This window comes from Enhydra lutris, unplaced genomic scaffold (genome assembly GCF_002288905.1).
Source record: "Enhydra lutris kenyoni isolate GAN:26980312 unplaced genomic scaffold, ASM228890v2 scaffoldscaffold50, whole genome shotgun sequence".
NCBI lineage: Eukaryota > Metazoa > Chordata > Mammalia > Carnivora > Mustelidae > Enhydra > Enhydra lutris.
The window spans coordinates 4,269,033-4,292,636 of NW_019154134.1; the positions used below are offsets into that span (position 1 = coordinate 4,269,033).

The window sequence follows — 23,604 nt, forward strand, 5'->3', positions numbered from 1 at the left end:
ACACCGTCATAAAAATTAACTCAAAATGGATCACAGACCTAGATGTAAAACCAAAACTATAAAATTCCTATGAGATAACGTAGGTGAAAACTTAAATGACCACAGGTATGGTAATGCCTTTTCATATACATCAAAGACACAATCCATGAAAGAAATAATAAGTTGCGCATTATTAAAATCAAAAACTGCTCTGCAAAAGACAGGTTCAGAAATTAAAAGACAAGCCAAAGATCAGGAAAAAATATTTACAAAAGACACATCTGATAAAGGACTACTATCCAAAATATACAAAGAATTCTCAAAACTGAATAAGAAAACAAACAATCCGGGTCACCTGGGTGACTCAGCTGGTTAAGCAGCTGTCTGCCTTTGGCTCAGGTCATGATCTCAGAGTTCTGGGAGGGAGCCCCACATCAGGCTCCCTGCTCAGTGGAGAATGTGGTTCTCCCTCACCCTCTGCCCCTCCCGCCCAACTCGTGTGTGCACACCCACGTGCGTATTTGCACTCTCTCAAAGAAATAAATAAAATCTTAAAAAAGAAATCTGATTTTTGAATGAGCCAAAGACTTTGACACACCTCAACAAAAGAAAATACATAGCTGGCAAATAAGCGTATGAAAAGACCACATCATGTCATCAGGAAAGTGCAGATTAAAAGACACAGAGAAACCTCAGATGCACATGAGTAGCTGAAAGAAGCCAATCTGAGAAGGCTACATACTGTATGATTCTAACTATATGACATTCCAGAATAGGTAAAACTGTGGAGACACTAAAAAGATCAGTGATTGCCAAAGGTCGCAGCGGAGAAAGATGAACAGAAAGAGCACATGGGATTTTTAGGGCAATGAAAATACTCTATGATATTATAATGATGAATCTGTGTCATTATACAGTTGTCCAAACCCAAAGAATAACACCACCAAGAGTGATCCCTAAGGTAAACTATGGACTTCGAAGTATTCTGAGGTGTCAATGCAGGTTCATCATGGTAACAAATGTACCTCTCTGGTGAAAATTTGACAATGGAGGAGCCTGTGCATGTGTGGGGGCAGGGAGTAAATGGGAAATCTCTACACCTTCCTCTCAATTTTACTGCAAACCTAAAAGTACTCTAAAAGTTTTTTAAAACAAGATTCTATGAAATATTATACTTAAAATTAAAACAAAGGAAAATACATAAACATCAAGAAACAAGGCAGAGATAATAGTTCAAAGATACATGATAACTTTTTAGCCTAATTTCATAGTTCAGTGGTACTTAATTAGATGATTTAAGAAATAAGAACATAAAACTCAGATACTCACTTGCTTTTTCTTCAGATCTCTGAGGGCAGCGAAATCATCAGGGGAGTCAGAAGGAACACTTGTGACCACACCAGTGCCTTACATAAGGAAGTGTGGAATTAGTACAATCAGAATGCAATTTCCAAAGTACATCTAGAAAGAAAGAAACTCTTTACCTTTATCTTCCTTGATGGTGAGCATTGGAAGAACATAGATCACCTTATTAGATGCTAAAGGTGCAGAAAGTGATGCACCAAGAATTTCCTGTGGAACAAAAAAATCAACACAGAGGTGAAAAAATGTATTTTAACCATTAAAATTTCAAACAGTGTTAATATTTTTAAGCCCTGAGAAGTTAGTATTCAAAAATAAATGAAGTAAAACAAAACACATTTTATACATACTAGACTATAAATCATTATAAATAATGTGGTGTGGTAAGGTTGTCAGGAAATTAGTACACTAATATATTGTTTGTGACAGTGTATTCCTTGAGGAAAACAATACAAGAACCATAGGAAGAGATAGAAAATGTTCACATAACCTGGACCCAGCAATCCAATCCTAGGAATTTAGCTCAGAGAAAAAAAATAACTTTTCCTCTTTGAGCCCGCCCAATGTTGTGTTAACTATAACAGCAAACCTGGAGACAGCTACAACTTTAAAAAAGAGAAAAATCATTTAACAAAATGAGATAGCAACAAAATAAAATACTGTATAGCCATTTAAAACAATGATTACAAAGACCAATTTAACAAAAAGAATATAACCAGTTTCTCTTTAAAAAAAAAAAAATCCAAAGATTCAACAATACGGAGCCCACACGCTCAGAATGGCAACAAAGAGCTTGCAGCTGCTTGTTGAGCCAAGGAATGCGCTGTCTCAGTTTCACACAGTTCCCACCCATCCACTGTATTCATAAAGCAGCTACTTAGAGTCACATGGATGAAGGCTAAATATCATGACAGTTGTAAGGGCTGAAAACTATTTTTTAATTATACCACACACTCCAGAATCTGCTCAAGTTTACATGCAAAGAAACTGTGTTAGGAACAGAAAAAAATCTGTGTTATTCACACAATTCCAAAAAATATCTCAGACAGAACTCAAACATCAGTAACTAATGAGATGCAGCAGCACAGCTTATACAGAAAAAGACAGGAACCTATTGCAATATCCATGATAGAGAATGGCTAGATAAACTGTGATAGAGCCCAACAATGGAATACCATGCAACGGTGAAACAGAAGATACAAGGAAGCTCTGTGCTGTTAAGGCAAATACCAAGACATAATTAAGTAAAAAAGAAAGCAAGACGAAGAACAATGTGACGAAGTATACTGCCTTTTGTATACGAAAAAGAGGGTGGGGTGCCCGGGTGTCTCAATTGGTTAAGCATCTGTCTTTTGATTTTGACTCAGATCATGATGTTAGGGTGGTGGGATTGAGCCCTGAGTCAGGCTCTGCACTCAGTGGGATATGTGCCTGAGATTCTCTCTCTCTCTCTCTCCCTCTCCCTCTGCCCCCTGCTTATGCCCGTGCGCTCTTTCTCAATCTCAAGTGAATAAATAAAATCTTTTTAAAAATAAATAAATTGGGGTGCCTGGGTGGCTCAGTCATTAAGCATCTGCCTTTGGCTCAGGTCGTGATCCCAGGGTCCTGCGATCAAGCCCCACATCAGGCTCCCTGCTCAGCGGGAAGCCTGCTTCTCCCTTTCCCAGTTGCCCTGCTTGTGTTCCTTCTCTCACTGTGTCTCTCTCTGTCAAATAAATAAATAAAATCTTAATAAATAAATAAGTAATAAGGGGAAGAAAGAATATATACATAAGCATTTGCTTGTAGCTATGTGAAATATTTCTGGAAGGATATGTAAAACAGTGATTTTAGTGACTGCCTATGGAAGGGGAAACTGAGTGATCAGTGATGTACTTTCTATTTTGTCTTTTGAATTTTGAGTCCTGCTAATGTGTAACAATCCAGTCCAAAAGTAAGTTGGTTTACAAAATATGCAAGAAATAAAAGGTCAATTCAAAAAAGAACTAAGATAGTATTCTACTCATCTTGTTCTTTTAAAATGTTATTTATTGGGCTGCCTGGGTGGCTCAGTTGGTTAAGCATCTGACTCTTGGGTTTTGGTTCATGTCATGATCTCAGGGTTATGAGATTGAGCCCCACATTGGGCTGTGCTCAGCACAGAGTCTGCTCGGGATTCTCTCTCCCTCCTTCTCCCTCTGCCTCTCCTGCTCATGATCTCTCTCTTTAATAAATAAATAAAATCTTTAAAAATAAATAAATAAATGTTAATTATTAAGACACCTAAGATCAGCATTTACCAAAGGGAATAAAATATACTCTTAAGTACTGATAAGTAAATAAACTGTAAAGATAAAAGCTACATAATCATCCAGATTTAGTTACTATCAACCAAGGTTCTTCAGGAAAAAAATGGCTGCAATTCTATACCAGGAATGCAGGTAGTCATCTTCTACTGCAGCCATTAAATCTCTTGGGGGAGGGGCGCCTGGGTGGCTCAGTGGGTTAAAGCCTCTGCCTTCGGCTCAGGTCATGATCCTAGGGTCCTGGGATTGAGCCCCACATCGGGGGTCTCTGCTCAGCAGGGAGCCTGCTTCCTCCTCTCTCTCTGCCTGCCTCTCTGCCTACTTGTGATCTCTGTCTGTCAAATAAATAAAGAATCTTTAAAAAAAAAAAAAAATCTCTTGGGGGAGGACAGTCTGTGTTTTTCAACCAGGTACTTACTGAACTGAAACATAAGACTCGAAAATGCTATGGTGATATGGTCACGCAATGAATACTCCACTGCAGTAAGAAAGAACAAAACCACTCCTACACACAACATGTATGAATCTCAAAGACCTAATTCAAGCAAAAGAAGCCAGACACAAAAGAGTAAAGATTATATAAGTCTGTCTATGCCATACTTGAATGAAAAGTTCAAGAACAGCAACTAATCTTTGGTCTTAAATCAGAGCAGTGGTTACCTTTGCAGGAGAGGGGTGAGTACTGACTCAAGATGGCCAAGAGTGCACTTTCTAGACTACTAGAACTGTCCTATATCTTGATTTGGGTGGTGCTTGCATGAGTGTACGCACATATAAAAATGCACCAAAATACAAAAGATAGAATTTACACACTGCGTTGTATATGTACCTTAATTTAAAAGATTTTTTTCAATGTCCTTTCCTCAAGTGTTACGGCTGTAATTTTCCTCTCAGTTTAAGCACTAAATTAAAAAATCTCCTACCCAACTCACCTCTCCCATTAATTCCTTAACAACAGGCACCACCCCGTTGTGTCTGGTAAAGCCCTGGTATGACATATTCCTGGCAGCTCTCTGGGTGCAGATGAATATATCACCATTCACCGTCTCAAACCCAATGTACTTCATATCAGGGCGAACCCAACAGTTGGTCTGTCCAAACATGGTCTCAGGTCTGAGAGTAGCAGCGACCAAGAAAATATTTTTCCCTTTCAGGCCACTAAGGAGAAAAAAATACATGTTTATGCAAAAAAATGTTGTGGATTCTATCACATTTATCTGTTATTTCAAAAAAGAGCAATAACTGTCTGGTAACCTACCTTAATTTGGATGGGTATGGATCAAGCACTTTTAACTTGATTAAAGTATATTCCTGAGGTCCCACACCCTAAACAAATAAACAAAACAAAAATTTGAGGAAAAAAAGACTTGGATTAAACCCACTAATCTACATGAGAGATCTGAGTTAATTTTTTTAGATGGATTCTCACATTGTTAGAATAATTCTTTCTTCCAATGAGGAAACTGCCAGTCAGGAGATAACTATATTCACACAGAAGTCTAATGCGGGGGCGCCTGGGTGATTCAGATCATTAAGCGTCTGCCTTTGGCTCAGGTCATAACCTCCGGATCCTGGGATAAAGTCCCATCGGAAGGGCCCCCAGCTCAGTGGAAGTCTGCTTGTCCCTCTGCCTCTCCCCCCTGCTCGTGCTCTCTCTCTCTCAAATGAATAAATAAATCTTTAAAATAAAAAATAAATAAAGGTCTAATGTGAAAGAAGTAACTTGAAAGAGGTGCCTGGGTGGCTCAGTCAGTTAAGCAACTACCTTCAGCTCAGGTCATGATCCCTCTGCTTCTCCCTCTCACTCTGCACCGCAATCCCCTCCAGCTCATCCTCTTTCTCTCAAATAAATAAAAATCTTTGGGGAAAAAAGGGACTTGAAAGACCACCTTCCCACCCCACACCAGCTTAGAACCCGTAAAGGAAGCCCAGACACTACTAAGTAAAAACACAGTTGGCTAAGAGCTCACTTAAGAATGGAAGACGGAGGAAAAATTTAGAGTAATCACCCAAAATGGTGTTTACCAAAATGGGAGTCAGAATATGTAATTGAACAATCCCAAAGAACAGGCAGGAATCAAAGAAATACCCTGGACCTGAGGTTCAGATGATGTGCATTCAAAACCTAACCAAGGCTATTACTAATGGCTTCACCCAAGGGAGTCAGAATCTCTCTGAGCCTTCATTTCTTCATCTGTAAAATAACTGTCCTGTGACTCACATGGGATTGTCCTGAGGAACACATAAGACAATGAACAAGAAAATGCTTTGAAAAACTATGACATACTATTGGAATTTAGGATACTGCTGTGGTGTTGACTACATTAAAACTTAACAGAGTCAGTAAACTGGGTCTTCCAAATTCAAAATTCTGATCAACACTCACTTCTATTAGACAAGTTGCATCATAATTGAAAGCTGTCTTTGAAAAGTAGTCACTAGACTACAAACGCATTCAGAGATGGCAATAGAGAAAGATGCAGCATAGGGAATCCTAAGGTCAGATTCTGTCACTATTACTGATTCACTGTGCTAGGGCTTTAGGTAAATCACCCTGGCTTCACTCAAGTATTACAAGGAAGAATGCTACTAACGTGTCTCACAGGAATGTAGAGTGACCTGATGTCATGCATGGCTACAAGTACTTTGGAAAGAGGCAAGTAGGCACATGATCAGAACAAGTATAAACAGAATCTGTGTACATCAGTTAGCCACATATCTCATTACCTTGCCCCATGCTCTCTTATTTTAGAACAGCGTATTCTCCAAGCAGTGCTTCACAAACATTAGTCTGCATGTGAATCTTACTGAGAGCATATTAGAGACAGATTTCTGGGCTCCACCCCAGACCTTCTGAAACAGCAATTTGGGGGAAAGGCTCAAGAATGTGCTTCTGTATCACAAGCATATACAGCTGGTCGTTAGCACCGCTCTTGGAGTAACAAGGTGGTACACGAGACGCAGACACCTACAGTGTCATTTTGCCTCCCTCTTGATAGTCACCAGAATACACCTCAGCAATGGAATATTTTAAAATTATTTTTGGGTTTCTGGGGCACCTGGGTGGCTCAGTGCGTTAAGCCTCTGCCTTCGGCTCAGGTCATGATCTCAGGTGCCTAGGATTGAGCCCTGTGTCGGGCTCTCTGCATAGCAGGGAGTCTGCTTCCCCCTCCCTCTCTGCTGCCTCTCTGACTACTTGTGACCTCTGTCCGCCAAATAAATAAATAAATAAAATCTCTTTTAAAAAAATTATTTTTAGGTTTCTGATCTACTCTGTTAACTCTATGGCTATATTATGAATTATTATAATAGCTACTCTATGTCACAAATAATTACCTCTCCAGTTTGTCTGTCATGATCCATGCAAGGCTGTCCGTCTTTTGGAGAGTAAATGGTATACCTAAAAAATAAATAATAAGTGACAAATATTATTATAATATACAAGTTTTACCCTAACATACTTGCCTTTGTTGCTAATATCTTTCAGTACTTCTTCTAACTAAAACTTTTAACTGAACAAATGTCTGTATCAATTATTTATGCTTTTATGAGTAGTTGCCAGCCTAGTTATTTAATGAAACTTTTCTGCCTTCAACAAAGGTACCTCTGAAAAATATGCACTAAACTTGGCTTTGTGGTATGAAACAAGATTATGAAATATAATCTCAATTATGAAATACAAGTAGCTTTTAATTAATCCACAGAATCAAGGAAGAATCTTTTTTTTTTTTTTAAGATTTATTTATTTATTTGTCAGAGAGAGAGAGCAAGCGAGCACAGGCAGACAGAGTGGCAGGTAGAGACAGAGAGAGAAGCAGGCTCTCTGCCGAGCAAGGAGCCCGATACGGAACTCGATCCCAGAACACTGGGATCATGACCTGAGCCGAAGGCAGCTGCTTAACCAACTGAGCCACCCTGGCGTCCCAGAATCAAGGAAGAATCTTAAACAATTTATAGAAAAAAAAGGACAAACTAACACATAAATAAAATTATTTTTGAACGTGGCTGGAAATACTGAACAGCATCTTTAGGGAGATCAAAAAAGCCAACACTCTGAGAGGAAGATAAACCATAGGAGACTCTTAATCACAGGAAAAAAACAGGGTTGCTGGAGAGGAGAGGGGTATAAGGATGGGGTAACTAGGTAATGAACATTAAGGAGGGCATGTGATATAATGAACACTGGGTATTATATTTTTAAAAAAAGCCAAAACTTCCATTCTCCCTGTTTTTATTTGTCCTAACAGTGAGCAGCTCAAAGGCATTAAAATACTGTTAAGACAAAAAGGGAAACAAATGAGACATGAGAACAAAAAGGAAAAATGTATAACGGGAAAAAGAAGGCTATCTATCAAGCAGTGAAATACAATGCAAGAATTATAATTCTTGCTTTATTATATCAAAAGATAACAAACTTACCGCTTCCCAAATTTTATTTTGCTTCTTTCTCTTAATGTTAAAAACTGCCACCTGACAAATGAATCATAGTAAGGATTAACATCAGTGGTGATGAAGGAACGACGCCAATCTACCTATAGAAAAGATAAAAGGTAATTTTTGAGAAATTTATAGAGTTTCTATGAATAAGAATTCCCATGAACCAATTATTTACTCTTTCGCTCTTTATGTTCCAACCTATAATCATATCAAACATTAAAAAGAAAACAACTTTCAGGTTCTATTAAATATATAATTATATTAACTTGTGTTTAATTTGTCAATTTTGAAACACACATAGTCATATAATAAGCATATAGGGATTACAACAAATTAGGAAAGAACACTTAAATAATACCTTTATGTATTCCTAAATATGTAAGCTAAACTTTGGCTTCTTCATATTCTTTGAATGGAATTCCCTTCTACTAATTGCTATTAACAAATATTCCAATACAACAAATATTAAAGTACTTCACTGCTTACATCAAGGTCCATAACAATAACGGTACCAACTCATTAGTGCAATATAGATGGAATATATTATTCTAAATTAAGAGGTGGTCCAAGTCTCATATAATCATAAACACAATGTATTCTTCACATTTTCTTAAACTATGGGGGTGATGGACATACCTTCAAACCCATTCTCTTCAGATCCTGAATAGCCAGTGGTGGGAAATAATCAAGCCAATGTTCTGCTTCAGAAAATTTGACTATCTCTTCATCAGACAAACCAAGGGATTTCATAATGCCCCACTGATATTTAGAAGATCCAGCTTTAGCAGCAGCTTTACTCTGAAAATAACCAGTAAAAGCAAACTCCATTAAGATCAACCAAAAATTGGTTAGCAAATTCTAGGACTGCAATAATTTTAAGTGAATAATTTGATTTGGCAATTTTTTACATTCCAAAACATGCTGTTGGTATGTCAGAATACTAATGAATTTAGATGTACAGTTTTTACAAATTTTACAGTCTAAAACTAAGACTCTGATATGAGAAATAACTAAATCACTGGAACAATAAAGAATTATCATCAAAGATAAGATGTCAGCACCAATCTCTATTTCCTTTTTCTAATACCACATGTATTATTTTTTAGTTACAAATAAGCTACTAAGAGTTTTCTCTTTTTCTAACATTTACCAGTATCAAAAAGGCAACCAAAGATAGAAGAGATTAAGGAGACATACAAAGGAGACATGACAAGTAAATGCAATATGGAAACTTGGATTGGACCTACAAACAGAATAAGGATGTCAATGAAAATCCGTTGTAAGTCAAATGAAGTTTGTAGTTTAGTGAATAGTATTGTTCAAATGTTAATATCTCAGTTCTGAGGACTATACATGGTTAAATAAGGGGAACTGGGTGAAGATTATGAGGGAACTCTGCTCTACCTTGCAATCCTTCTCTAAATCTAAATTACTTCAAAATAAAGTAAAAAGGGGGAAAAGGCCATCAAAACACCAGATAATTTTTGACTTTGTTACTTTTTAAAAATTACTGAATACTAAAAAAAAATAATAATAAAAATAAATAAAATAAAAATAAAATTACTGAGTACTTTTTATGTGTCAGGTACTGGGAATACAAAATATAAATTAAACAAATGTAAGTTTGAAATTTCAACCAAAATAAACACTAGTAACCACCAAACCTTTTTTCCTTTAGCTTTATCCTTAATTATTACATCTTCTATTTTAACATTGATTTCTTCCTCCTCCTCTTCTTCATCTGGAAAATCAGGGGGGCAACCATAAAGCTCTATTTCTCTTTTCAGCTTATCAGCACATGCCTATAACAAACACAACATTAGAGTGAAGTTCAACATTCAAGGTAGAAACAATTTTTTTGGTATTTCTTTGGCTAACTACAATTGACAGATTTTCTACAACACATCTATACACATGTGATTCATTACAGAAAACTCAAATGATATAATTTATGTGTGTAAAAATTCACTAATTTATAAATTAGTATTTTTACTTCATTTATTCAGCAAGTATTTATTCAGCATTCAAAGTACTCAATGTAGTATACTGTATGTTAGGCATCAGAGGCACCAAGATATATAAGATATAGTGTTATCATTTTGAATAACATGAATAATAGTATTTCTCAATTTAAAGATGACTGTCTTATATCTTCTCTCATCATCTCAAGCCTCCAAGGTAGACAGGAGGCATTAGGTTAGAAAACACGCAGAACGCCTGGGTAGCTCAGTCGGTTATGTCTCTGCCTTCAGTTCAGGTCATGATTCCAGGGTCCTGAGATCGAGTCCTGTGTGGGGCTCCCTGCTCAGCAAGGAGCCTGCTTCTCCCTCTCCCTCTGCCCTTCCCCCTGCTCATGCTCCCTCTCTCTCTCTCTGACAAATAAACAAAATCTTATAAAAAATTAAAAAATAAATAAGTTAGAAAATGCACACTTAGAGACGAAGGGGTTTATCCAAGGTTATACAAACTGTCAAAATATGCCTTTCGATATGGTACAGCAGAAGATTTATACCTCACAATATAGTATTCTTGTCAGAATATTTCATTCAAATCTCATCATGAAAAAACAATCGGAAAACTCAGATGATGGGGCATTCTACAAAATAACTGGCCTAAACCCTCAAACAATATCAATGTCATGACAAACTAAAAGAAACCAAGAAGAACTGATAACAAAATCCAACGTGTGATCCACAGCACACAAAGTAAAAAACCGCCAGAAAGAACATTCTGGAACAACTAGAAACATCTGACTAGAGATTAGATGAAGATAGTAATATTATATGAATGTTAAATTTCTTGGATGGGACATGAGACAAAGATACATACTAAAGTACTTGGAGGTGGCACAACATGATGGGTGCAACCTATTTTCAGTGAGTTTATAGACAGAGAAAAAAGTGTGCACGTATTACGTGTGTGAACTAAAGCAGTTATGGCAAATGGTAACAGTTGGTAATGACGTGTGAAAGGCATATGGTGTTCATTCTCCCAACATTTGCATCTTTTCTGCAGGTATGACATTTTTCAAAATAAAAGGATGGAGAAGCAAAAGAAATGGCAGTTACATTTCCCAACCCTCTTGCATTTCGGAAATCCTTTCAACTCTAATTGTCTGGCCCCATCTTTATTTAGAATTATTTCTAATACACATTTATGACAAATGAAGACCTTTGTAAACAGGATGAAAATATGATATGACAAAAACCAAAAGCTAATACACATTAAAAAAACTACTTGATGCTGATATGCTATATATCACAAGTGCATAAAACATCATGCTATTTTACTTAATAGTTACAATCTAACTTGAAATATTAATACGTAAGGTCACCAACAGAGATATCAAAATTACTTAGCAATCACTTAGACCTTAATGTGTGTCTTCTATGCACTTCTTCAAGTATCTTCTAAAAATTAATTTTTACAATAGTAAATTCAACTAATTTCAAAAAACACTGCAATATCGGGACGCCTGGGTGGCTCAGTTGGTTAAGCAGCTGCCTTCGGCTCGGGTCATGATCCCGGCGTCCTGGGATCGAGTCCCACATCGGGCTCCTTGTTCTGTGGGGAGCCTGCTTCTCCCTCTGCCTCTGCCTGCCACTCTGTCTGCCTGTGCTCGCTCTCTCTCTCTCTGACAAATAAATAAATAAAATCTTTAAAAAAAAAAAAAAAACTGCAATATAAAAATAAGGAATTTAAAATCCTAATAATAAAATAAAAAAAAAGAACACTGCAATATGATCCATAAGTATTTGAAAATCCTATTTCAATCCTATGTAAATTGGACATTACATTTGCTTTAAGCTAAAAAGAGTAGAAACCAATCCCAAAAGCAATCTTACCTTAATAGGCATTCCAGTACAGTGTAAACCAAAGGGAAACAGACAAGTTTTTCCTTTCAGTCTCTGGTATCCTACAGCAAACTACAGAAAGCAAACTAAATTTAAATTACAAATTCAAATGCTAGACAAATACATAATGTTGACATTTCACAAAGATTATCAGCTTAGTTTTCCTCTTCCTCTCCTTCTTTAGAAGGAAGTCATTCCAAAATTCTGCCCACTATTCCTTTTTTGTCTTCTCACCATCCTAGGAATTACTTATTACATACCACATATGCAAATTAAAGAATATTTAATAGAAGTAAAATACTAAAATTATGTTTAAATAAGGAATTCTAAGTTCTCTTAACAGGAAATAAATTCTACATATGCCATTTTCTTCAAAATAGTATTTATCAAAGACCTTCCACCCCATTATATTAAACACAGAGGAAACTTTACCTCACATTTGGATAAAGAAAATGTGTGTCCCAAATGAAGGCGCCCATTCATATACGGATATGGGAAGGTTACAAAGTACTTGCCCTTGCTGCAAAACAATCATGTAAAAAACAAAGTACAGAGAAAAAAAATGTTAAGTTCCTTTTACAGTGAAGGGGTGGGGTGAAGGGAATGCAAACTACAAACAACTTGTTTAAATTTTATTATTTAAGAGGCATGTGGTGGTTACGCATCTGCCCTGGAATCTGGTCATGATCCTGGGATCCTGGGATGGATCGAGCCCCTCATGGGGCCCCCTGCTCAGCGAGGAGTCTGGTCCTCCCTCTCCTTCCGCCCCCTCCCCTGATTTTGCTCTTTCTCTCTCTCTCTCAAATAAATAAATACAATCTTCAAAACTAAAGAATTAAAAATTAAATTAAATTAAATGTATAAGTCTGGAAATTAAAAGTCCTCTTAAATTGAAACTTACTTTTGATTTAGAAAGAATAATATATTTATAGGTAGGTATTAAAGAAATAAATATCCTTGCAGCAAATAATGGAGGTTTAACTTAAGCCAAAATGCTGAGTAAAGATAATTTACTGAAGATAATCTTAAAACTCTTAGGAAACTGGATTAATTTAATGTTTTAGTGAATGAACAAGATTTGCCTTCATTAGACATATATATAAAGCAAGTCAAAGTCCGTCAGGTAAAATAAAATACCCTTTTGGGGCGCCTGGGTAGCTCAATGGGTTAAAGCCTCTGCTTTCGGCTCAGGTCATGATCCCGAGGTCCTGGAATCGAGCCCCACATTGGGTTCTCTGCTCTGCTTCCCTAACCGCCCCCCCACTGCTTCTCTCTGCCTGCCTCTCTGCCTACTTGTGATCTCTGTCTGTCAAATAAATAAATAAAATCTTTAAAAAAATAAATTTAAAAAAATAGTAAAATACCCTCAATATTACAAGATACATATGTATCTTACCTAAAATCGTCCAAAATTCTAAAACCAACAAAAGCTTCAAACAATAGCTTAAATAATATCAAGACTTTACATTACAACACTCTTAATTTCCTTTAAAAAAAAAAAAAAAAAGGAAAAAGAAAAGAAAAAGAAAAAATTCACTAGAGCATTGCTGCATAACAAGGAGAAAATTAGAAAGTCCTGAAAAGTAGTCCAGACCCTGTCAATGCCTAGTTATGCAACCTTGAATTGGTTACTTAGCCTCCCTGTACCTCAGTCTCCTCATCTACAACATAAGGATAAAGTATTGCTAATCTTAACGGATTAAAAATATTAAATGAGAATATGTTAAAAATGTCATATTTCCTAATTTCTTTGCATACTAAACAATAACTTTTCAAGATTAGCTACCACTATAATTGTTGTCAATGTATTTTCTCATTATAAGACATTCTTCTACATCTCAACATACCTGAAATTGAGATACATCTTATAAAAGATGCATATATTTATTACAGTACTGTTTTGCAGCAGTTATTTTTGCTTTTCCCAGTATCATAATCATTATCTGTGGACTGTCTTAAAACTGATGCTTAACATCAAGGCAATATAGTATTTTTGAACTAAGACCTTCAAATAGAGAAACCCTTCAAAATTTATACTTTGTGTCTCTGGAGATAATCATCACTAGAATATGAATCTCTAATAGAATGATTTCATCAGTCATCAAAGACAAAACTTGAAAACACTCTCCTTTGTCTAAACACAAAAAATATAAGTTAAAAAAAAAAAACTTTATGTAGAAAAAGTCCTTTAAGAATTCTGTGGGAGGGGCGCCTGGGTGGCTCAGTGGGTTAAGCCTCTGCCTTCAGCTCAGGTCATGATCTCAGGGTCTTGGGATCGAGCCTCACATCAGGCTCTCTGCTCAGCAGGGAGCCTGCTTCCCCCTCTCTCTCTCTGCCTGCCTCTCTGCCTACTTGTGATCTCTATTAAGTAAATAAATAAAATCTTAAAAAAAAAAAAAAAAAAAAAGAATTCTAGGGAAGGGGCACCTGCCTGGCTCAACTGGTAGAGCACGTGGACACTTGATCTCCGGGTTGTGAGTTCAAGTCCCACAATGGGCACAGAACTCACTTTATTTTTTTTTCTAAATATTTCATTCATTCATTCGTTCATTCATTTGAGAGAGATATAGAGCACAAGCACAGAGGGAGGGGCAGAAGAGAGGGAAAGAGAGGATCTTAAGCAGACTCTGAGGAAGACCAATGTGGAGCTCAATTTCACAACTCTGAGATCATGACCCGAACTGAAATCAAGAGTTGGACGCTTAACCAAGTGCACCAACCACGTGCCCCATGCTCACTTTCAAAATAAAAAAATTAAAAATGGATTTAAAAAAAGAATTCCAGGGATGCCTGGGTGGCTCAGTGGGTTAAACCTCTGCCTTCCGCCCAGGTCATGATCTCAGGATCCTGGGATCAAGTCCTGCATAGGGCTCCCTGCTCAGCGCAGAGCCTGCTTCCCTTCCTCTCTCTTTGCCTGCCTCTCTGCCTGCCTCTCTGCCTGCCTCTCTGCCTACTCGTGATCTCTCTGTCAAATAAATTAAATTAATTAATTAATTAATAAAATAAAATAAAATAAAATAAAGAAAGAAAGAAAGAATTCCAGGGGCATCTGGGTGGCTCAGGGGGTAGAGGCCTCTGCCTTCCACTCAGCTCATGATTCCAGGGTTCTGGGATCGAGCCCCACATCAGGCTCTCTGCTCAGCGGGGAGCCTGTTTCCTCCTCTCATTCTCTGTCTGCCTCTCTGCCTGCTTGTGATCTCTGTCAAATAAATAAATAAAATCTTTAAAAAAAAAATTAAAAAAATAAAAAAAGAATTCCAAAGGAAAGAGGATCCTCATTTCAAATGCAGACGTAGAAGTTACCTCCTTCAGCCTGTTTCAGACATTATAAATACAATCTGCCTTATCCTTTCCACAAAGTGGTTTCTGCAGCCAATGGTTTTGGAAACACAAGGTGCAGAACTTCACAAAGTATTACTCACCTAGTCTGGTTCTCTACATTAGATGTATTGACCTCAAACACTTTCTCAGTATCCCATTTCTGTTGGATTTCTTTCTCAATCTTCTTCAAAAAGTCTACTTTGGCTGTTCCTTTTCTTTCCTGTTGGACACAAAAGAGAAAGAATTATTCACTCTATACTTTGACAGGCTTGCTTTAAAAAAAAGTGGGCTCACACAGAACTGAGCTGTTTACTGAGAGGCAATTTTTCCACGGTTATCTTGAATTTTAAACATGATTAAAAATTAGGGTTATCACTATCTGTCCACACTAAACCACAAAGGGATGGTTAATGAATTACTTAAATATATAAAAAGCTCTGAAACACTTTTTAAAAATCAGATTACTCAAACAGAGTCGAAAAATCAGATGCGAAAAGAGTCGGGTGTCAAACAGATACTGCTCCTATTTAGTTAAAATGTATAAATACTTAGAAAAGTACAGGATGGAGCAGTACACGCTGGCAAGCTGCAATTATGCCCACCAAAGAAGGATGCTGAGACCCAGTGGGAAGATGCTAAGGGAGGATTAGTCATCTATATGTCTTTTTTTCCCCCTCAAGGAAACTGATGAAGAACTTCTCTCCAAATGGTTAATAGACTATTAATGTGAAGTTAAAATGAAACAGAGAATAGCAAGCATATCTCTACTAATATCAGATCCACACAGCAACACTGATATCATCATCCCAGTTTCAACGGAAACCAAAAGCAAAGTACATGCATGATCACCCTATCTCTGAAAAAAAGGAAGGTTAGAGCTTCTTTCTCAGTTTTGATTCTAGGGGGAAAAATTAGCTGTTAAAACCAAGTACGCCAAAGCTGGAGTGGAATAAACATTCACAGAACAGGCAAGTGTGAAAGCCGAATACCAATGGACCATCCACAAATCTAATTCTGTTTTGAAACATATTTCGTTTCCAAAATTTTATTTTATGGCATAAAGTTACTTTGAGCGAAATCAGGTTTTCTTCCCCTTCTTATATGCTAACATTTCCAGATTCTGCAGCATTTCCTTTTTTTTTTTAAGATTTTATTTATTTATTTATTTGACAGACAGAGATCACAGGTAGGCAGAGAGGCAGCCAGAGAGAGAGGAAGGGAAGCAGGCTCCCTGCTGAGCAGAGAGCCTGATGCGGGGCTCGATCCCAGGACCCTGGGACCATGGGACCATGACCTGAGCCGAAGGCAGAGGCTTTCACCCCCTGAGCCACCCAGGCGCTCCTCTGCAGCATTTTCAAATGAGAAAATATCTGGGTTCTACTCGTACTTTTATTTAGAGGTTTTATTTATCTATTTGATAGAGGCAGCAAGAGAGGGAACACAAGCAGGGGTAGTAGGAGAGGGAGAAGCGGGCTTCCCACAGAGCAGGGAGCCCGATGAAGGGCTCAATCCCAGGACCCTGGGATCATGACCTGACCCAAAGGCAGTTGCTTAATGACTGAGCCACCCAGGCGCCCCTACTCATTTTTTTTTTTTAAGTTTGGGGTTTTTTTGTTGTTTTCTTTCTGAAAAATCTCTACACCCAACATGGAGTTCAAACTTACAACCCCGAGATAAGAGTCGCATGCTCCACTCACTGGGCCAGCCAGGCGCCCCTGGACTCTACTCATACTTTTACAACCTACTCAACAGGTGACCTTGCCAAGTCCCTTAATACCTACAACTCAGTCTCCTTTAATCGTGCCTCCCTCTCTCCTTTCAAACAATTTAAAAAATGTTTCCCAATGGGGTGCCTGGCTGGCTCAATCAGTAGAGCATGCAACTCTTGATCTTAAGAGTTGTGAGTTCAAGCCCCACACTGGACAGAGAGCTTACTTAAATATATATTTATACATATATTTTAATTACTTAAAAAAAAGTGGGGCATCTGGCTGGCTCAGTCAGTAGAGCATGTGACTCTCGATCTAGGGGTCATGCATTCAAGCCCCACACTGGATGTAGCGTTTACTTAAAAAACAAAATGCTTTCTAGTCATATCACAGATATACTGGATTCCTGGTTGTTTTCTAAATGGTTACACAATTTGAGCACTTTGCAAAAAGGAATTCTGTGCAGTCAAAAAAAACCCCAACCTTAACACTATTTCTCCAATAACAATCTTAAATATACTTTGTGTATTATGTAATAAAAATAACTAACAGTACTAAAATTTAAATTTAGTAGTAATCTACTATAAAGTTGTCAGCTGTTTTACTATTTTCAGTTCCCTACATTTTTTTAAAAGCTGTTGAATTTTTCTTAAAGATTTTATTTATTTATTTGACAGAAAGAAAGAGTGCATACCCAAATAGGGAGCAAAAGAGGGAGAGGAGGAAGCAGGCTCCCCGCCGAGCAGGGAGCCCCATAGAGGGGCTCTATCCCAGGATCCCAGAATCATGAACTGAGCCAAAGGCAGACACTTAACCAACTGAGCCACCCAAGTGCCCCAGGTCCCTACATTTTAAACCAAAGAATGATTTACTATTTTTTAAGCATGTTTAAGATAGAGGACAAGGACAAGCAACAGAAAGATGAAAAGTCAGCTTATAAGGAGGTGAAGGGACGCTGCTACAAAGGTAGAGAGGAAATGAGAAAGAATTCCATACTTGCAAAGTCGTGGGGGTACCTGGCTGGCTCAGTCAGTGGCGCATGCAACTCCTGATCTTGGAGTTGTGAGTTCAAGCCCTCCATTGGGTGTAGAGTTTAATTAAAAAAAAAAAAAAAAAAAAAAAAAAAATCTTAAAAAAAAATATATCAGGGACATAACAAGTTTCTCCAGTAACCAAAGGAAAATGAAAGTGACAAGGAAATTTTTTGTTTCTATAAATCCTGACCAGATCATAATTGCTGTAAGTGGAAATGTTATCAAAACACAAATCTGATCAAGTCAATTCCCTTTCAGAGATTCTCTGCAGCTGTCAGGATAGTCTAGTCTGTAAAATCTGGCACTCCAGGCCCTTCTTGTCTAATCTCTGCCAGATCCCACCCTCCTCCCCTTTCTTTTATTCCCCCACTGCAGGCCCATCAAGGCATCTGCATTTTCCCAAAAGTGCCAAGCTCCTTCCTTCACCTGAGCCTCTCTGTTCATAGTATTTTCTCTGCCCTCATGCCTCACCAATCATTTTAGCTCGCTCTCTCATCCTTCAGGTCTCAGCTAATCACCTGCACTGGTCACCAAGAGGTCATGATATGCCCTTCTTAATATGTTCCTACCTACCAATATTTCCCCTATGCTAGCACGAATCACACAGTGGTACTGGTATCTGTCTGTCTTCCTCACAGGACTACTAGAGCTTGGTCATGCTGGGGACTAGTAACTTGTATCTCATTATACCCTCAAGGTCTAGCTTATAGCAGGTTCTCAACAAATATCTGTTGAATATTTAAATTTTAAAAGAGAAGTGAATAATAATACACTGCCCACTTTTGCATATTATGGCCATAAAAAAAAATAACAGACTAGGAACTAGGTGCACATGTGAATCAAGGTACTTAGCAATTTGGACTCTTTCCCAAGAATTTCCACAGAAGTAAGTGTGGTTGCATATGGTGATTTCCTTTTCCAGGAAAGAATAAGGGCCTTCATCTACTCACTCCTTTCAATTTTTGTGGCTAGCCACCTTCATTCAGACCCTCATCCTTTGCTCCTTCTTACTACAAAACCCTCCTCCTAATAAGTAACCTGTAAGTTACAAGCCTCTCTACTTCTATACAGGCAAACCGGTTGGTTTTCAATAATAATATACAAAGACTACCATCTGAAAAGAAGCTATGGCAGAGACAGCAGATCACCTACCCAATACCTGTTCCTTCTCTTTCTTCCTCAACAGCAAATGCCCAGTCTTATTTAAGGTAGTGCATTAGGTACTCTTCTGTTTCCAGATTAATTACCGGGTAGATTGGACCTATGTTCCAGCAAAGGAGTTTTGGGCAGAAGATTCCACCTAGCCCTTACAACAACAGCCTGCCAACTCCAGGGTGGTGGGGTGGCTCAGCCTGTAGGGCATGTGACTCTTGACCACGGGGTCGGGAGTTCAAGCCCTATGTTGGGTGTAAAGATTACTTAAAAATAAAATCTTAAAATTAAAAATTAAAAAAAAATAAAAAACAGCCTGTACAACTCCTAACAGTTGACTTAACCTGTAAATAAAGTGCCTAGGTTGCCTACAGAATCCTTTGTCTATAGGTTTCCCATAGAACCCTAGACAAATTCCTTAAACTCTCTAGGCTATAGGGACTCACAAAAATATTTTAATTTATTTTAAAATCAGAAATAAAAAGCAAACTTTAAGGTTGAAGAAACTTTAATACATTTAATATTATTTTTATTATTTCAGATTAATGTTAATATTAATATATTAATAAAACTTTAACATATTTAATATATGTATTTAGCAAATACATATACTATTATAAATATAATATTAACATACTTGCCTTTATACCAACGCAGCCTAGCTCGCGAAGCCTAGTTGTACCTTCCACCCTATAGTCATGAATGACATGAAATCCTACTATATCGTTACTAAATTCCTCTTTAACCAACCTGAGTTGGCTTCCACTGCATGCAACCAAATGATTCCTAAGACATTTACCCAGTTGACAGCAGACAGCGACTTCCAGAACTTTCATGGTCACCTCAGCATCAAGTACAATGCCACAGACAAAGAAGTTACAGGACAAATATTTTCTCCTTAAAAATGACCATGTTGGGACACCTGGGTGGCTCAGTTGATTGGGCAGCTGCCTCCGGCTCGGGTCATGATCCCGGCGTCCTGGGATCGAGTCCCACATCGGGCTCCTTGCTCAGCGGGGAGCCTGCTTCTCCCTCTGCCTCTGCCTGCCACTCTGTCTGCCTGTGCTCGCTCTCTCTCCCTCTCTCTCTCTGACAAATAAATAAAATATTAAAAAAAAAATGACCATGTTACCCACTTTAAAGAAAAACATGAAAGCAAAAGTCTTCACAAATTTTATTTAGAACTACATGTTTCTGGGGCGCCTGGGTGGTTCAGTGGGTTAAAGCCTCTGCCTTCGGCTCAGGTCATGATCGCAGGGTCCTGGGATCAAGCCCCACATCGGGCTTTCTACTCAGCAGGGAGCCTGCTTCCCTCTCTCTCTGCCTTCCTCTTTGCCTGCTTGTGAGCTCTGTCAAATAAATAAATAAAATCTTTAAAAAAAAAAAAAAGAACTACATGTTTCTTTTCATTGTTTTGATCACACTAAATACACAAAAACTCTTCTTTGAGGTTTCTGCTTCTCAGAAAAAAAGTTGCTCCTCAAAACATCAAAGTCAATTGTAATGAAATCTGATTTTGGCCCCAGCACCAATTTGTTGTATAACCTTGGGAAATCCCTTTATCAATCTGAGCCTTAATTTCTTCAGTGGCTATTTAGCTAAACAATTGATTATAATAATTAGTTAAAAGGTTATTTGCCAAGATCAGTTTCTAAACATTGGCACTATTGACAGCTTAAGCTAAATAATTTTTTGTGTTTTTGTCTTGTGTACTGTAAGATTCTTAGAAGCACTCCTGGCTTCTAGCCACTAGATGCCAGCAGCACACCCACCGCTTGTGACAATCCAAACAGTCTCCAGACCAAACTTTCTCAGGGGGACAAAATCACCCCTAAACTAGGTAATAACTCTTTCCTATATTCATAGTATCCTGCAGCTTAAAACTTCAATGAACATTAACTTTTTTGATCTTAACAATAACCCTAAGAAGTGGGCAGACCAACAGCTATCATTTCAAAGATAATAAATCGGAAGCTCTGAGATCGTGGTGTCAGCAATTGATCAAGCAGGACAAAAACCCTCAACTTCTGACTTCTGTTTCTGCTTTCTCCTGGGACTCTGGCCATCTTCTAGCTCTTGTCTTGTGATCTCTGTCTGTCAAATAAATAAATAAAATCTTTAAAAAAAAAATACCACAAAGAGACATCTGGAGGGCCGCCTGGGTGGCTCAGTGGGTTAAAGCCTCTGCCTGCAGTGCAGATCATGGTCCCAGGGTCCTGGGATTGAGCCCCACATCAGGCTCTCTACTCAAAAGGGAGCCTGCTTCCCTTCCTCTCTCTCTGCCTACCTCTCTGCCTACTTGTGACCTCTGTCAAATAAATAAAATCTTAAAAAAGAGAGAGAGAGAGAGACATCTAAACCTCATGTGATTTTTATTAGGCATGAAAATGGCCTTGGGGGGCGCCTGGGTGGCTCAGTGGGTTAAGCCTCTGCCTTCAGTTCAGGTCATGATCTCGGGGTCCTGGGATCGAGCCCCATGTCAGGCTCTCTGCTCAGCAGGGAGCCTGCTTCCTCCTCTCTCTGCCTGCCTCTCTGTGTACTTGTGATCTCTCTCTGTCAAATAAATAAATAAACTCTTTAAAAAAAAAGAAAAGAAAAGAAAATAGCATTGGGGTTATGTTTTAAGGAAAGTTATCATTACATTAAAAAAACTAACTAAGGGGCGCCTTGGTGGCTCAGTGGGTTAAAGCCTCTGCCTTCGGCTCAGGTCATGATCCCAGGGTACTGGGATCGAGCCCCCCGTCGGGCTCTCTGCTCAGCGGGGAGCCTGCTTCCCTTCCTCTCTGTCTGCCTATTTGTGATCTCTCTGTCAAATAAATAAATAAAATCTTTAAAAAAAAAAAAACTAACTAAACTATATATTGATGTAAAAACCTTATACTAAAATATGTCAAACATGTACATATGATGCCTGGAACTTCCCTAAAAAATCCTGAGGGGTGCAGGGACAGGATACAAGGGAGGGATATATGACACAAGATGGCCCTGAACTGCCAATTATTGAAGTTGGGTGATGGGTATACGGAATACTTAGTACTATTATTATCTGTTTTGTTCACTATTTAAACTTTGCAGATGCAAGTTTAAAAACAGTATTTTTTTAAGTTGGCTATTATGTTTATTATCGCAACCCCTAGAAGTCTGATATATAATTAGAAGAATTAAAACTGTCAAAAGCTCTAAAAAATAAATACTATTCTGATATAAAGAAAATTATAGTTTGGTGTTTATATACCCAATTCTAAAATAAAAACTAATATTCTATCCATGCTATCACATGCTCTTTGTCTTACACACTTCAGTACTGGTAAGATTTCCACTGCAAAGAGAAAACTTTCTTTATGGGAGGGTTTGCAAAAGAAATTTTCCAATTAGCTTACAACTGGGGGTAGCACGATAGCACAAAGATTAAGAGAATGGGCTCCAGAATGGGATCAAATGAATTCTAATTCCTCCTCTGAGTAGATATGATGCCTTATTTTCCACACCAGTAAAACGGGGATAATAACAGCACCTATTTTACAGGGTTGTTTTGTTGAAAAATTATGTAAAACACTAATGCATGGCACAGAATAAGCAACCAGTACATTTTGTTATTTTTATTATTACTTATTCTTTCTAAAGGGAGTTCTTGTTGGATTCTTCCAATAAAACAAACTTTAATGTCTGTCCCGTATCATGACAGTGCAAAACCTGAATATTTTCAGAGGACAAGAAGTGAATAAAGTCAGGGTGCCTGGGTGGCTCAGGGGGTTAGGCCTCTGCCTTCGGCTCGAGTCATGACCTCGGGGTCCTGGGATCGAACCCCGCGTAGGGCTCTCTGTTCAGTGGGGAGCCTACTTCCCCCTCTCTCTCTGCCTGCCTCTCTGCCTACTTGTGATCTCTGTCAAATAAATAAATAAAAATCTTAAAAAAAATTTTAAAAAAGAAGTGAATAAAGTATAACAATCATATCTACCAGAAATGTTGCCAGTTTCCATATATAAAACTTAAAAAGAAGAAAAGAGTGTATTAAAATCTTTCAAACTGAAAAGCCATTCCCATTAACACCAAAAATAGAGAAAAACCTGCAAATTCCACATTAGCTAAGGATATCACCGTGGGGGAGTGGAGCTGGTGGGGAGTCATCAAGCAACACGTTACAGAAGAAAAAGCCCTGGACCAGGACTCAGAAGGCACATATTTTCCTGAAAAGCAGGGTAACATAGCGACTGAGAAGTAAGTCAATCTCTTTGACTTCTAATCCACTTTCTTCATGCCCTAGTTATGAGAAATTGGACCTGTTCATTAAGCAATCTAAGCCCGGGTCTCTTCATTTGTAAACTGCAAATAAGAGTGCCTAACTCAAGTAGATTAGTGTGAAGACTCAATGAGACAATTCCCAAAAAATGCTAAACACAAAGCATGACACATAAGAAATGTTACTTATTGATATTATTGGTCTTAACTCTGCTAGAATTCCAACTCCAAT

At 37.9% G+C, this 23,604-nt stretch overlaps 1 protein-coding gene across 2 annotated transcripts in view; it reads right to left on the bottom strand.

The window, feature by feature from the left end:
• LOC111156916 (leucyl-tRNA synthetase) overlaps positions 1-23,604 on the bottom strand; it is a 71,971-nt gene that overhangs the window by 46,398 nt on the left and 1,969 nt on the right. For both annotated transcript variants that reach the window (XM_022518052.1, XM_022518053.1), the window contains exons 2-12: positions 15,340-15,458; positions 12,350-12,437; positions 11,909-11,989; positions 9,728-9,865; positions 8,700-8,861; positions 8,046-8,158; positions 6,963-7,026; positions 4,885-4,952; positions 4,559-4,784; positions 1,464-1,551; positions 1,309-1,385 (exon numbers count right to left, since the gene is read on the bottom strand). In XM_022518052.1, the coding sequence (XP_022373760.1) occupies positions 1,309-1,385; positions 1,464-1,551; positions 4,559-4,784; positions 4,885-4,952; positions 6,963-7,026; positions 8,046-8,158; positions 8,700-8,861; positions 9,728-9,865; positions 11,909-11,989; positions 12,350-12,437; positions 15,340-15,458 (1,224 nt within the window). The remainder of the gene's footprint in view (positions 1-1,308; positions 1,386-1,463; positions 1,552-4,558; positions 4,785-4,884; positions 4,953-6,962; positions 7,027-8,045; positions 8,159-8,699; positions 8,862-9,727; positions 9,866-11,908; positions 11,990-12,349; positions 12,438-15,339; positions 15,459-23,604) is intronic.